The following is a 14,724-nucleotide window of genomic DNA, read 5'->3' as shown; positions in this document are numbered from 1 at the left end:
TGTAGATTCAAGTTTGTTCAAATAATGACCCCCATGGGTAGGGTGGGGCCACAGTAGGTGATCAAAGTTTTACATAGGGAAAATCTTTCAAAATCTTCTTCTCAAGAACAGCAAAGCCATGATTGGTCAAATTTATATGGGAACATCCTCAGATAGTGTAGATTCATTAGTTTGATCAAGTCATGACCCTCAGGGGTAGGTAGGGGCCACAATGAAAGTGTAAACTTGTAGGAAAAAAGTCAGAGTCAAAAAAAAATATGTAAGCATCCTTAGTTAATGTAGATTCAATTTTGTTCAAATCATACCCCCCCCCCCCTCCTCCCTTTTAGGGGTAGGTCAGGACCACTTATGCATATAAGCATTGCAATACTAAACTGATTTTTGCTTTTTTCCTAGCCACAGTGCTCAGGTGAGTGATGTGGCCCTTGGACCTCTTGTTAGAGTTTCATTGGGATATGACATGAAGTCGGTACGTGATCAAATCTACTGTAACGCCGTTTGGGCATTATGGAATTTGATCAGGTGACCAACTTCATGTCATATCCTAATGAAACTCTAAAAAAATATCTTATTTCTTAATTGAAAGGTATAAATCAAATTTTGAAACCCCCTTCTTTGTTCCCTGTCAAAATCTGTCCAACTGATGCAAAACAAACAAACAAAAAAAAACACGAAAAAAAACAACAGTGATTTAAGACCAAAAATTACCTTTTTAATTTAAAAAAAAAGTTGGCAAAGTTATCACTAAATTAAAAGAAATTTAAAATGTTTATATTTCTTCTGTTTATATTTATGTTTTTTCTGTTTCCATGGCAACAGTTGTCACTTTGAAAATTTAAATACTTCATACACAACAAGGTCAAGGAGATTTTTCAAGCCATCTGCAAAAACTGCAGACAAATTCATAATTGGAAGAAAATAAAAGGAAGATTAGTGAGTCACCTGACTGTTTGGGGCACCATTATTAGAACAAAATTAGTTCAAATACAAGTCTTTCATAATTATAAGTATATTATTACACCATGAAATACAGTTTATAGATTTTCAAAAAACCAGAATGAAAGAATTCTCTCATATTTGGTTTTATAGGGTGTGACAAAAATATCCAACTACTTACTGAGTAAGAAACAAGGACATAAACTGGTGGTACTGGTGAATCTGAGGAATGACGTGGCTGTGGAATGTGATGGGCAGACTTACAGTGTACGAGACTCCACACTGCTAGACGAACCAATCATTCATCCAGGCCTCACAGTGGAAGAGCTAGAGGTAAGACCTATATATAGTGTACAAATACAAACAACATCCATCCAGTCCTCACAAAGAAAAAATTATAGTACTCCAAGCTGCTACATAAAACAACCTAACTGTGGGAGTAAGAATTAGAGGTAAGACCTGTACTGTGTGAGACTTCAGGCTGCTAGTTCCATCCAATCCTCACAAAGGAAGAACGAGAGGTAAGACATTCAGTGTACAAGACTCAACACTGCTAGTTAAAAAACTAGTTATCCATCGGGGCCTCATTAATAAAATCTACTTGTGACTTGTGAGCTCATACTTGGCACAAAGGTTGCTTATGATCTGAGGTATGTCATGACCTCAGAAACATGACAATTTGGGTAAGTTTAAGGTCACTGGCAGAAAGAGTGTATAATTTGTAACCTAGGATAGACAAACATGGTAAGTTAATATTTCATAGAAAGATATCACTTAAATGTGTGTCTTGACATTGATCCAAGGTTCAAGGTCATTTGCAGAAAAATGTATTTTTTTGTCCTTGTTGTGTTCTGTAATCGGGAAACTTTAAAAGCACTTACTTGACACACAGTTAGCTTTTGACAGTATCCGGTAGATGTTTCATGATGTTGACTGAAGATCCAATGGATAAAAATTAAAATTCATATTTCTTGCAATGATTACTTGTGACCAGAGGATGTGTCATGACTTTGACACAATGTCATTTGTATAAGTTCGAGGTCACTTTGAAAAATGAATAATTCTTGTCTTTGGCGTATCTTGTTATGGAGAAACATACTTGGTATAAAGATTGGTCATGACCTGAGTTTATTTCATGATTTTGACCCAAGGTCATTGGAGAATTGAAGGCATTGAATTTGTAAAAATATTGTAAAATTCATGTACACACTTTGAAAGAGATAAACATCAATACATGAATAAAAAGTATTTTAATTATTGAAAATAAGGAATTATTGGCAAAAAGTATGAATATTCTCCCATGCACCACTACCCATGTTATTATGTACATTCATTCTTTTCGTTATTGAAAATACTTTGTGTGATTGTGTGATAACTGCCATGTGTCCAATTTCTTTGACAATACATGTGAAAATCCATTAGAAATCTGAATTTTGATATATCTTAAAGAAAAATGTAGAGATGATCATTATAATTTCAGGATAAAGAAGAAACCTTAACAAAGATAATCAAAACCAACAAAATCAAGGTATTAATTTTACTTTCATTGACAATGGAAAGATGATCAGCAAATGGGTTCAAAGCAGATTTAATGGCACTTTGTTGTGATTGTAGATCTTAAGGTTCATTGACCCTTTTATAAAAGAGATAACTCATACTGAGATAAATAAATATTCTTCCTTTCTAAAGTTATCAAATTAAAAGGCCATTTCTATCAAGTTGATCAACGAGCCCTGCAAGGTATGCTGAAATTGTGTGCATAAATCAAAACTTGATATGATTGATCTGATCAGGGATGATAAAACTTTAAATATCCAGAAACGTGCACAGATATGAATATTGAAATGCCTGGGGTGTATATATATCCCTTTTCCCCCCTTATTCTGTCATCGAACTTTAGTTTTCTGGACTTTTTATCTTTGCAACATAGGATAATGAGCTGAATATTGGTATGTCGATCTACATCTTGATATTGATGACTTGCAGAACAAGTTCAAGTTTTATACTAATTGACCCATTTTTACAAAAATTATGCCTTGTAGAGTTTGAATATCTCTGATAATTTACTGTTTTTGTTGTGCTTGTAGATAATGAGGTGATTTTTAGGTCACCTGAGTCACTCAGGTGACCTATTGCTATCCGTTCTTGTCCGTCAGAGTGTGTCGTGCATTAACATTTGAACATTTTTAGCTTCTTCTCTGAAACCCCTTAACCAATTTCAACCAAATTTGGCATATAGCATCTATGGGTGAAGAGGAACAAAAATTGTGAATTTCATGGTCCCTGCCCCCTGGGGCCTGAGGGGTGGGGCTAAAACCACCAAAAATAATGCAATCTTTAAAAATCTTCTTCTTTACTCCTGGACATCAAGCAGTCAAACTGTTGGCATCATTGTAATAAGCATTGAGCCCTCTACCAAAATTGTGAAATTCATGGCCCCAGGGTCAGAGGTTCTGGCCCCAGGGTGGGGCTATGTAGATCATATAGTGAAAGTGCATTATTTCTTTGAAAATCTTCTTCTCTGCTCCTGGGTATTAAATAAAGTAACTAAGTACATAGTTATGAAGAACAAGAGTGCCTCTTCCAAAATTGTGAAATTCATGGCCCCAGGGTCAGGGGTTCTGGTGTTAGGGCGGGGTTCTATAGATTATATAGTGAAAATGCATTTATTCTTTGAAAATCTTCTCTGCTCCTGGGTATTAAATAAAGTAACTAAGTACATAGTTATGATGAGCAAGAGTACCTCTTCCAAAATTGTGAAATTCATGGCCCCAGGGTCAGGGGTTCTGGCCCCAGGATGGGGCTATATAGATCATATAGTGAAAGTGCATTATTTCTTTGAAAATCTTCTCCTCTGCTCCTGGGTATTAAATAAGGTAACTAAGTACATTGTTATGAAGAGCAAGAGTGCCTCTTCCAAAATTGTGAAATTCATGACCCCAGGGTCAGGGGTTCTGGTGTTAGGGCGGGGCTCTATAGATTATATAGTGAAAAAGCATTAATTCTTTGAAAATCTTCTTTTCTGCGCCTGGGTATTAAATAAAGTAGTTAGGGCGGGCCTCTATTGATTAAATAGTGAAAATGCATTTATTCTTTGAAAATCTTCTTCTCTGCTCCTGGGTATTAAATAAAGTAACTAAGTACATAGTTATGATGAACAAGAGTACCTCTTCCAAAATTGTGAAATTCATTGCCCCAGGGTCAGGGGTTCTGGTGTTAGGGCGGGGCTCTATAGATTATATAGTGAAAATGCATTAATTCTTTGAAAATCTTCTCTGCTCCTGGGTATTAAATTAAGTAACTAAGTACATAGTTATGATGAGCAAGAGAGCCTCTTCCAAAATTGTGAAATTCATGACCCCAGGGTCAGAGGTTCTGGTGTTAGGGCGGGGCTCTTTTGACTATATAGTAAATGCATTAATTCTTTGAAAATCTTCTCCTCTGCTCCTGGGCATTAAGGTGATAAACTAAGTACATAGTTATGATGAGGAGGTGGGCCCCTTCCAGAATTGTGAAAGCCATGGCCCCAGGGTCAGGAGTTCTGGTGTTAGAGCGGGGCTCTATTGATTATATAGTGAAAATGCATTAATTCTTTGAAAATCTTCTCTGCTCCTGGGTATTATTTAAACAAACTAAGTGCATGGTTATGATGCATAAGGATGCCTTTTTTAAAATTGTGAATTTCATGGCCCCAGGGTCAGGGGTTCTTGTGTTAGGGTGGGGCTCTATTGATTATATTGTGAAAATGCATTGATTCTTTGAAATTCTTCTTCTCTGCTACTGGAGATTATTTAAACAAACTAAGTGCATGGTTATGATGCATAAGGATGCCTTTTTAAAAATTGTTAATTTCATGGCCCCAGGGTCAGGTCTGGTGTTAGGGCGGGGCTCTATTCATTATATAGTGAAAATGCATTGATTCTATGAAAATCTTCTTCTTTGCTACTGGAGATTATTTAAACAAACTAAGTGCATGATTATGATAGGCAAGGATGCCTCTTCCAAAATTTTTAAATATATGGCCTCAGTTTTTGGGGTTCTTGAAGGGGGGGGGGGGGGCTCTATTGATTATATAGTGAAAATGCATTAATTCTATTAATTAATCATTAATTAATCCTGTCTGCTCCTTAGTGTTGAGCTGATTAATAAATTGCTTAGCTATGATGAAAATGGGAGCTTCGAACAGAATTTTTAAATCTTGTGGTCCTAGGGTCAGGGGTTCTGGCATAACGAGGAGGGGGGGGGGGGCTTTTGATAATATAGTGGAAAAGCGTTAATTCTTTGTAGTCCATAGTTATGATGATGAGGATAACTCTTCCAAATTTTTAAATTTCTTGACCTTTGGTCTTGGGTTCTGGTGTTAGGGTAAGGCTTTGTTGAATCTGTAGTGAAAATGCATTGTACATGTGAAATTCTTCTCTGCTTCTGGGCATATCAGAAGCAAACTGAGTAAAAGTTTAAATGATATAAGTAAGCGTATTTCTACCAGATTTTTGAACATCTGGACCATTTGTCTAAGCATTCTGGTCCTGGACAGGGCTCTATTAATTTGTATTCTACTGAGAGAAGTTATTCCCCTTTTCCATTCACCTTTGATAATTAATCACTGTAAATAATGTATTTGAAAGGTTAATAGAATAAGATAATTATGCAAGAATGTTTATCGTATAATTCAAAAAGTACTTTCTTAGTTTTAACAATCAGGCAGACCTGTAAGTAATAGATAAATAAAAACGAGACAAAAATAACTTATCTTATTAAAAGTTCTTCAAAGACCATAAGAGAGGTCAATGCTAGAGGTCTTAATATGGGTTTAAAAATAGTACAGAAGCACTAATAGTTTGTTAATAGTCTGCATGGTGATAGTGTTAAGTGGGGGACAGATTAGAACTTAATTTATGAGTTGATACTGAATACTAGACTAATTATTTTGTTGATCCTGATCTTCCTACTTCTCTTGCTTTAGGGCAACAAAGCTTCATCTATCAGTGTATTTAACTTCTAAATTGTTGTATTATACTTAGGTGACTGTTAAGGCCCTTGGGCCTCTTGTTTGTATGTCAGATCTCTTGATATTGATGACTTACAGATCAAATATAAGTATTTGGCTGATTGACCCATTTTTAGCTCACCTGAGCCGAAGGCTAAAGTGAGCTTTTCTGAAATTTGTCTGTTTTCTGTAGTTGTAAACTTTTCACAATTTCATCTTCTTCTCCAGAACTACTGGGCCAATTTCAAACAAATTTGGCACAGAGCATCCTTGGGTAAAGGGGATTCAAGTTTGTTCAAATGAAGGGTCATGCCCTCTTCCAAGGGGAGATAATTACAAATTAGTGAAAAATTAATGGCATCTTTTAAAATCTTCTCGAGAACCACTGGGCCAGGAAAGATGAAACTCATGTGGAATCATCCTCAGGTAGTGTAGATTAAAGTTTGTTCAAATCATGACCTCAGAGGGTAGGGTGGGGCCACAATGAACGATCAAAATTTTACATAGGAATATATAGGAAAAATCTTTAAAAATCTTCTTCTCAAGAAACAGCAAAGGCATGATTGGTCATATTTATATAGAAGCATCCTCAGGTGGTGAAGATTCAACTTTGTTCAAATCATGACCCCCGGGAGTAGGGTGGGGCCACAATGGAAGGTCAAAGTTATACTTAAGAATATATAGGAAAAATCTTTAAAAATTTTCTGAATAACGGCAAAGCCATGATTGGTCATATTCTCTAGTAATTTAGATTCATGTTTGGTCAAATCATGACCCCCGGGGGTAGGAAAGGGCAACAATGGACCATCAGAGTATATAAGAAAAATCTTCTTCTCAATAACAGCAAAGCCGTGATTGGTAAATACTATTCTGAAGTATCCTAAGGAAGTGTAGATTCATGTTTGTTCAAAGCATGACCCCCTGGGGATAGGGTGGGGCCACAATTTATGATTGAAGCTATTATATACATAGGAATACATAGGAAATTTTTTTAAAAATCTTCTTCTCAAGAACAGCAAAGGCATGATTGGTCATATTTATATGGAGGCATCCTCAGATATTGTAGATTCACATTTGTTCAAATCATGACCCCTGCGTGTAGGTAGGGACCATAATGAAAGTTCAAACTTGTCGGAATAAAGTCACAGTTAGTCAAAGAAATATGTAAGCATCTTTAATTAGTGTGGGTTCAATTTTTTTCAAATTATGAAATCATACCCCCCCCCCTTTTAGGGATAGTTCGGGACCCCTATGTATTAAAGCTTTTCAATATTGAACTGATTTATTGCTTTTTTCCTAGCCACAGTGCTCAGGTGAACAATGTGGCCCATGGCCTCTTGTTATTTTTACACTCTAGGATTTCCACATATTTAAAACTTTGGGGGGGGGGGGGGGGGGGGGGGGGCATTCGTGTCACATACCCTGACACATCTAGTTACAATCATTGACAATATTCTGGCAGATGTACAAAGAGTTATCTGACAATATTATGACAGATATACAATGAGTTTCTAATGATATTCTGACAGATATAATTATGAGTTATCTTACGATATTCTGACAAATATACAAATGGTTATCTGACGAAATTCTGACAGATATACAATGAGTTATCTGACGAGCCTGTGGAGCGGGAATTTAACAGTGTGCTGACATCGTCGGAGCTGGCAGAGAATCAGAAACTGCAGACTCTGGACATGCAGTACTTTAGAGTGCCTCTACAATATGATACCACACCAACAGAACAGGTCAGTGAGGCTAACTGTCAGCATGATGTCACAAAAGACCAGGAAATGAAACATTCTATGAACTAGTGTATACGAGATATATAGTGTAGGAAATACTGTTAAGTGTAAAAGTCTAATGATTTGAAAAGGACAAGGTATGGTAACTGCCAAATCTGGCCCCTTATTTGAACAGAACACAGTTAAAATTGCTGTAGTTTGTAGTTAAGAATTTAAAATGATGCTTCTTTTAAAACCAGCACTAATTTTGATTCAAAGCTTACATGGAGGGCACAAGAGGGTGCAGAAGTAGGACATTTTCCCGAATTTCCTCAATTTTGGTGGAATTTCATCAAATTTTCACTTTGGGAAACATAGAGCACAAGCTTGCCTATCTGAGATTTTTATACACAAGATGCATCTGATACTAGTGTATGAAACATATAAATTTGGTAGAGGCGTGAGGCAATCTTGTGCTCTATGTTTTCTGAAACAAAATGTGCTATAAAATCGATAAAAATTTGCAAACAATGAGAAAATTTGAAAATTGACATATTTTCTGACCTTCCTGTGACCTCTGTGTATCCCATAGCTAAGAACCAATACTCATTTTATGACAGGGGTGACAACAGGTTTTTATTGATAAACTGTTGCATTATTCTAAAAGACACCCCAAACCAGGGGCCAAAAAGGGGTCTTAGCCTATCTTGTCCTTTAGAATGTTAATTTCCTGGTCATTTGTGAAGTCCGACAGTTAATTTTTTTTGACTGATTATAGATTTTCCAACCAATTCCATCATTCAGACCGAGTAACCAGTTAACTGGTTACAAATTGTTATCCCTAAAATATAACTTCTTGATGAGGTCAATCCAAGATATATCTAGACCTTTGAGAAGCATATTGACTGCGCAAGATGGTAGTCTTATAACCATCAATAAAGATTACTAACTGTGATTGTAATATGTACTTGTTTATGTATTCCAGGACTTTGATGATTTAATGACTGTGATACATAAAAATGGCTTCAGTGACGATCAGGAATGCAACAAGACGGCTATTGTGTACTATTGTCGGACAGGGAAAAGCCGCACCACCCTGGCCTTGGCTGTTACTGGTCTAATCATGTGTCATCTAAGGGTAAAACAACACACATGTATACTATTATTCAGGAAATTTGTGTCAGTGAAACATCAAGTAAATTATACATAAAGAATAAAGTTTGCAACTTTTCAGACTTTCTGTATTGGTGAAGTATTTCCCCCTTTTTTAGCTCTACTGGTCAGAGACCAGAAGAGCTTATGCGATAGTAATGTGTCCGTCGTCCGTCCGTCTAACTGTCTAGCTGTCTGTCCGTCTGTAAACAATTTTTCAAAATGCTACTCCTCGTACAGTTTTAGTCTGATTTCAATATAACTTGGCACACAAGTAGACTACACTAAGATACATAATTCTGTGTATCCGTTTTTGATTTCGATGAATGGTGTTGCCATGGTTACTAGAAATAGAGATTTCTGGGAAGTACTTTCAAAATGCTAGTCCTCCTACATTTTTGGTCTGATTTCAATATAACTTAGCACACAAGTAGACTACACTAAGATACATAATTCTGTGTATTGGTTTTTGATTTCTTTGAACAGTGTTGCCATGGTTACTAAAAATAGAAATTTCCTTGAAATATTTTCAAAACGCTACTCCTCCTACAGTTTTGCTCTGATTTCAGTATAACTTGGCACACAAGTAGACTACACTAAGATACATAATTCTGTGTATCGATTTTTGATTTCGATGAACGGTGTTGCCATGGTTAATAAATATAGAAATTTCTGTGAAACTCTTTTAAAACCCTACTCCTCCTACAGTTTTGGTCTGATTTCAGTGTAACTTGGCTCACAAGTAGACTATTCTAAGATACATAATTCTGTATATCGGTTTTTGATTTCGATGAACGGTGTTGCCATTGTTACTAAAAATAGAAATTTCCTTGAAATACTTTCAAAATGCTAGTCCTCCTACAGTTTTGCTCTGATTTCAGTATAACTTGGCACACAAGTAGAGTACACTATGATACCAAATTGTCTTTATTGTTTTTTGATTTTGTTGAATGATGTCATGGTTACTAAAATTGAAATTTCTGTAAAATTCTTTTAAAAGGCTACTCCTTCTACAGTTTTAGTCTGATTGCAATAAATCTTAATAATACAAAAATCTCAATAAAACAAAAAGAGACTACACCAAGGATCATTATTCTTTGTATATTGCTGTTGCAAAGTTTCAAGTCCACGTGCTACTTTAAGTACAAACCAGTAGAGCTACAGTCTCGTCAGAGACTTTTGGTTTGTTCAACTTTTTCCATATATACCAACACTAACACAGTTAATACATAATTATAATGAACAATACAATAATATATATACCAAAACTATATAAAAGCAAACTTTGTAAGATTCACCATTAAATATGTCATATATGTTAATAATACTGTAGAAGCACAAATTTTCGTGGGGATAAAATTTCTTTGATCTGCCATCTGAAATAGTTTCATGGGCATTTTCGAAATTACTTTGAAATTGAAAGTAACCCTATTCAATATATAGTCATATAAAAATTTCGTGGAAGCTGGAAATTCTCAAAATGAGATGAACGAGAGTTGCAAATGCAAAGGTGCACTATATCATGCCTCGTCTGATGGTCTTAAGTCTCATTTGAAATATTGAAAAATATTGAAAAGAAGCTTTGTAACTTTACAGTGCAAAATTTACTGGAACCAAGTTATAGAAGATGTATTTTTCAGTTTGACTTCAAATAATTATAAGGAACATGATCAACAAAATTTACTACAGATCCACTTCTATGTTTATGAAAATATATGTTGATAATCTCTTATAAAATATTTAATGAATTTATCAAAATGTTTCATTATCAGGGTTTTCCAAAAGGAGCAAATCTTGGAGAGCAAGAGAGAGTTTCATGTCCAAATGCCCAGTATACCAAAGGAGACTTTATGGTATTAAAGAAACTGGGGGGATAAGCCGAGTCATATGCCTACATAACGATCGATAAAAAATCAATAAATTCATTTTACAAAAATTTCACTTTTTGTTGAATTAATGTAATGCTTATTACCATTTGCATATAAATTTGACAAAACCTGAATACTGTAACAGCGAAAATGATTCTGATTAACACAACAAAATGGCATCACGCTCAATTTTCACAGAAACTGACATAAATTGGATGATATAACTACATTTTTTAAATAGAGTGGGTCATAGTACCATTTTTTTGAGAACGATTAATGAAAGGCAATGGAAAGATGTTGCTTTTTACACTTGCAAAAATTTGGTATGAAGACCCACTCTACATAAAAATTAAGTTAACTTACTTAAATTTTCACCGTGGTCTTAAAAAATTCTAAGTCCAAAAACGCTTGCTAAATATAGAGAACTGTATGCTATTTAAATGGAAATGTTAGTGTGACTCCGTGGTCTAGTGGTTAGCGATGAGCTCTTTAAAGGGACGTTTATTGAGGAAAGTGTTCGAGTCATGCTCTGATTTTTTTTTTTTTTTTTGAATTTTTTGGTTTTAATTTTGTTTTACTTTATAAAAAATGTCTATAGGAATAACATATTTTTCACTGGAAATAAAATATATACATGTAGTAATGAACTTATTTACAGTAAATTATTTAAAATGCCGGATAAAAATTATAATAGATATTTGAATACTTTTATTCCCGTTTTATTTATTTTAAATAAAAGCGCTTCTAGATCACCATTATCATTATATACGATGTTAACATTATTATAATATCTCCACAATAAGTGTAAACACTCAATATGCAGATTAATTAATAGAAGTCCTTACCCATGTTAGACATTTGTGTCAGTAAATGAAAGTCAACTGTTTAGCTTGTTTAGTATATAAATATCATTTTGAAAACTACGGTAAACATTAAAATGCTTAAGTAAATTCGAACAATTGAGAGATTTTTTCCAATAAATGTTCTTGCATAGCCGAAAAATGGGCATGGGCACATGGCTCGTCTTATCCCCCCAGATTCTTTTAAGATTTAATCAAAGAGTTATCTTTCTTTGTCTAGCTAAGACTAAACAGTAATAAAATGTATCATGAATTTGGTTCTCAGATTGTTCAAAAGCTTGTACGGTTGCTGCCAAATGGTCAACAAGTTAAAAGGGAAGTGGACTTCATTTTAGACGAGTGTTTTGAAACCATGTCGCCCATGCATTTTCATATTCGAGAAGTGATATTTGTAACATACAATAAGGTATTTTTGAAAACTAAATTTTTTATTTTGAAAAATAAGGAACGAGTTAAATTTTTTTCCTTCCAACACTTAAAAAAGCCTATTAGGATGAAAATTTTCATAATTGAACATTTTGGATAAACATTCAAACATAGTTTCAATTGAGTAAGATTATAAAACTTTTGTCCAGATAACTAAAGCAAAGTCAGAAATAGAAAAGCAACAGTTGAAGAGACAAAGTCTGGAGGCACTGGAGCGCTATATTTACCTGATCCTGTTTAACATGTATCTAAGATATGACAAGAAAATCAAATGGCGGCGAACATTTTCCCAGTGGATGAGAGAGGTACCCAACTTACTTGTACATAACTTTATATTGTTTGGTGTACACATATACTATATATAGGGAAATTTTCGTCCCCATGTTATTTTTGCCCCTTTTGCCTTGGTCGAAGTGGGCAAATTTGAAACGGTGAATTTAAAGAAGATAGCATTATTTCTAAACTCAACTGTTTTGGGCAAATTTAAAATGTGGAAAAATTGTTTGCAAGTGTGATAGGGCAAAAATAACATGGGCTGAAAATAACCCTGTATACAGTATTTATATTATTTCTAGCTACAATAAGCAGACTTCCTCTTTTCAATCTTTGGATCTTTTTCATTGTAAATAAAGGGAGGGTCATACGTTGCATACATTTTATGATATATTATTAATTTTATTTTGTGATGTTTTATTCATTTTAAAATTGATAACTTGGAATTTTTAAACTCTGTACAAGAAAATATAGGGATGAATGTAATTTTATTAACTTTCACTATAAGATTTAGTAATTTTTCTTTACTATAGACCAACAACTGATGTATTTTCAGGTGGCTGTAAATGCTGGTGTGTTTGAGTTGCTTGATAACCTTGCTTTTTATGACTTTGAGAAGCTACCTACAGCATACAAAACAATGAATGAAAGATGGACAAACCGTTCTCAACCCATTCCATTTGCCGGAGAATTCAAGTGATGCATCTGATGTAACAGTCATTAAACCAATGAATTTTGTGATATGATTCTAGTACACAATGTACTACAAAGTGCAGAAAAGTTTGAAAGAAATGAGAGAATTTAAAAAAAATCAAAATCAATGAGTTTGCTTAGTATACTTTTTAGATTCCAATTTCCATTTACACCTGTGTTATAATAAAATCAATTTTGTATTTTAAACAGTGCAATCAAGTTGTGTATTTGAATATTGTATTCAATCAAGCCAAGCAGCTCATGAGTTATAATGATCTAGTTTTGAACTAGCTTGCATTCAAACAATAACAGATTACCATATATGCCTTTGATTTTGCTCACAGTTATTTGTGCATTTTCATGGCCAAATATGATTTCACCTCGTTAGGCTTCAGATTTTTATTCTTTAATGATTTATTGAAATTGGTTTCCCTAAAGTGTTAATTTCACAGGTTTGTTATGCAGTTCAGAGGCGAAAATAAAACCTGTAGAGATCGAATTAAAATATGCGATGTTAATGCAAGCTAGGTAGTATAAAATGAGAGATTTTTCACATTACTGGTACTTTCTATATTTGAAAATGTTGAATCTTTGTAGCTTTTGCTTATAGCCTTTTCAAATGAAGTGAGATATCATATTTGTATTCAAGTCCGACAATCAAACCGAGAATCGGAAGATGTTTGAAATATAAATATGGTACTTTCTAGACATACCATTAATGCACAGAATGAAACTGTTCTTGAACTAGCAACAATATAGAAGTACCTTGTAAAATATATCTCTTCATTGGGTTATGGTTGTGTTATTACTGTATTTTGCACTTTATTTAAGATTTTGCAAACCTTGACAGTGTTGTTAACGAATATTGTTTTATATGAGTTTTTTGATCATATACGAATGGAACAGGTAACTGTGTATATCATATGAATTTGTATAATTTTCTTTTATGCAAAGCATTATTTGATAATGCACATTTGTTATAATAATATAATTGATACATTTATCATATATGTAAAAGCTCTGCCAATTCATCAACAGGTAACGAAAACAATATATATAGATCAGTAGTTTTTGTACAGTTATTTTTATGCATAACTTTTTTTTCGCCCCAATATTATCCAAGCCATCCACATTGCATTTAACAGATTGAATAATTCTAGTAAGGCAAGAAAAAGAGACACAGACAAAATTAAAAGTCAAATCAATGCATAACATTGCTGACAAATGTCATTACAAATTAAACAGTTAAGATTTGAAAAAGATAGGGGTGGGAGTGGTGAAATCAAGCAGCACTATAACAGAGTATTGGGGAAAATGTGATATTCTTCGTGGGAGAACTGAAATACTGGTGGAACAAAACCAAACGTGGGTGAGGGGAGGGGTGTTATTACAATGCAATGCACATACAACTATTGAAAAGTTGTGATACATAGTTACTTTTCCATTTGTATATTAATTGTAATTTTGTGCAATATTTACAAGTGTTGTTATTCTTTTTGTACTTGTTTAAATATTTCAATGATTTATAAATAAACTGTTGCTAAACTGAATATTCTATTACATGTATATATCAAAGTCTTTGAAGCTGTTTATAAACTTGATAATGAGCGCAAAAATGCAGATCATTGATAAGAGTAGATGTTTGATTTTCGCCTGATTACCTTTTTGCCTTACCTGTCTGTATGTCCAGGTCATAACTTGAATGTATCTTGATTGAAGTTTTCAATCTGCAGTCTTGTTTGAAATATCTGATGTTTTCCAGGCACGTAAAATATTAAAATCGTGAAAAACGCCCGGAAAAT

General features: G+C 34.1%; 1 protein-coding gene across 1 annotated transcript in view; it reads left to right on the top strand.

Annotated features, from left to right (window-relative positions):
• The window catches only part of LOC133206229 (paladin-like), an 89,800-nt gene extending 75,328 nt beyond the window's left edge, over nucleotides 1-14,472 (top strand). The window contains exons 13-20 of the mRNA XM_061342180.1: nucleotides 1,090-1,269; nucleotides 2,417-2,464; nucleotides 7,525-7,674; nucleotides 8,636-8,788; nucleotides 10,575-10,655; nucleotides 11,796-11,936; nucleotides 12,106-12,261; nucleotides 12,786-14,472. Of these exons, the coding sequence (XP_061198164.1) occupies nucleotides 1,090-1,269; nucleotides 2,417-2,464; nucleotides 7,525-7,674; nucleotides 8,636-8,788; nucleotides 10,575-10,655; nucleotides 11,796-11,936; nucleotides 12,106-12,261; nucleotides 12,786-12,929 (1,053 nt within the window). The 3' untranslated portion in view covers nucleotides 12,930-14,472. The remainder of the gene's footprint in view (nucleotides 1-1,089; nucleotides 1,270-2,416; nucleotides 2,465-7,524; nucleotides 7,675-8,635; nucleotides 8,789-10,574; nucleotides 10,656-11,795; nucleotides 11,937-12,105; nucleotides 12,262-12,785) is intronic.
• The last annotated feature ends 252 nt before the right edge of the window (nucleotides 14,473-14,724 follow it).

Source organism: Saccostrea echinata, unplaced genomic scaffold, assembly GCF_033153115.1.
Source record: "Saccostrea echinata isolate AGI-Se365-2 ecotype Australia unplaced genomic scaffold, CSIRO_AGI_Sech_v1 ptg000002l, whole genome shotgun sequence".
Lineage (NCBI taxonomy): Eukaryota > Metazoa > Mollusca > Bivalvia > Ostreida > Ostreidae > Saccostrea > Saccostrea echinata.
The sequence above is the reverse complement of the archived record's forward strand: the minus strand, read 5'-3'. Positions and strand labels throughout refer to the sequence as shown.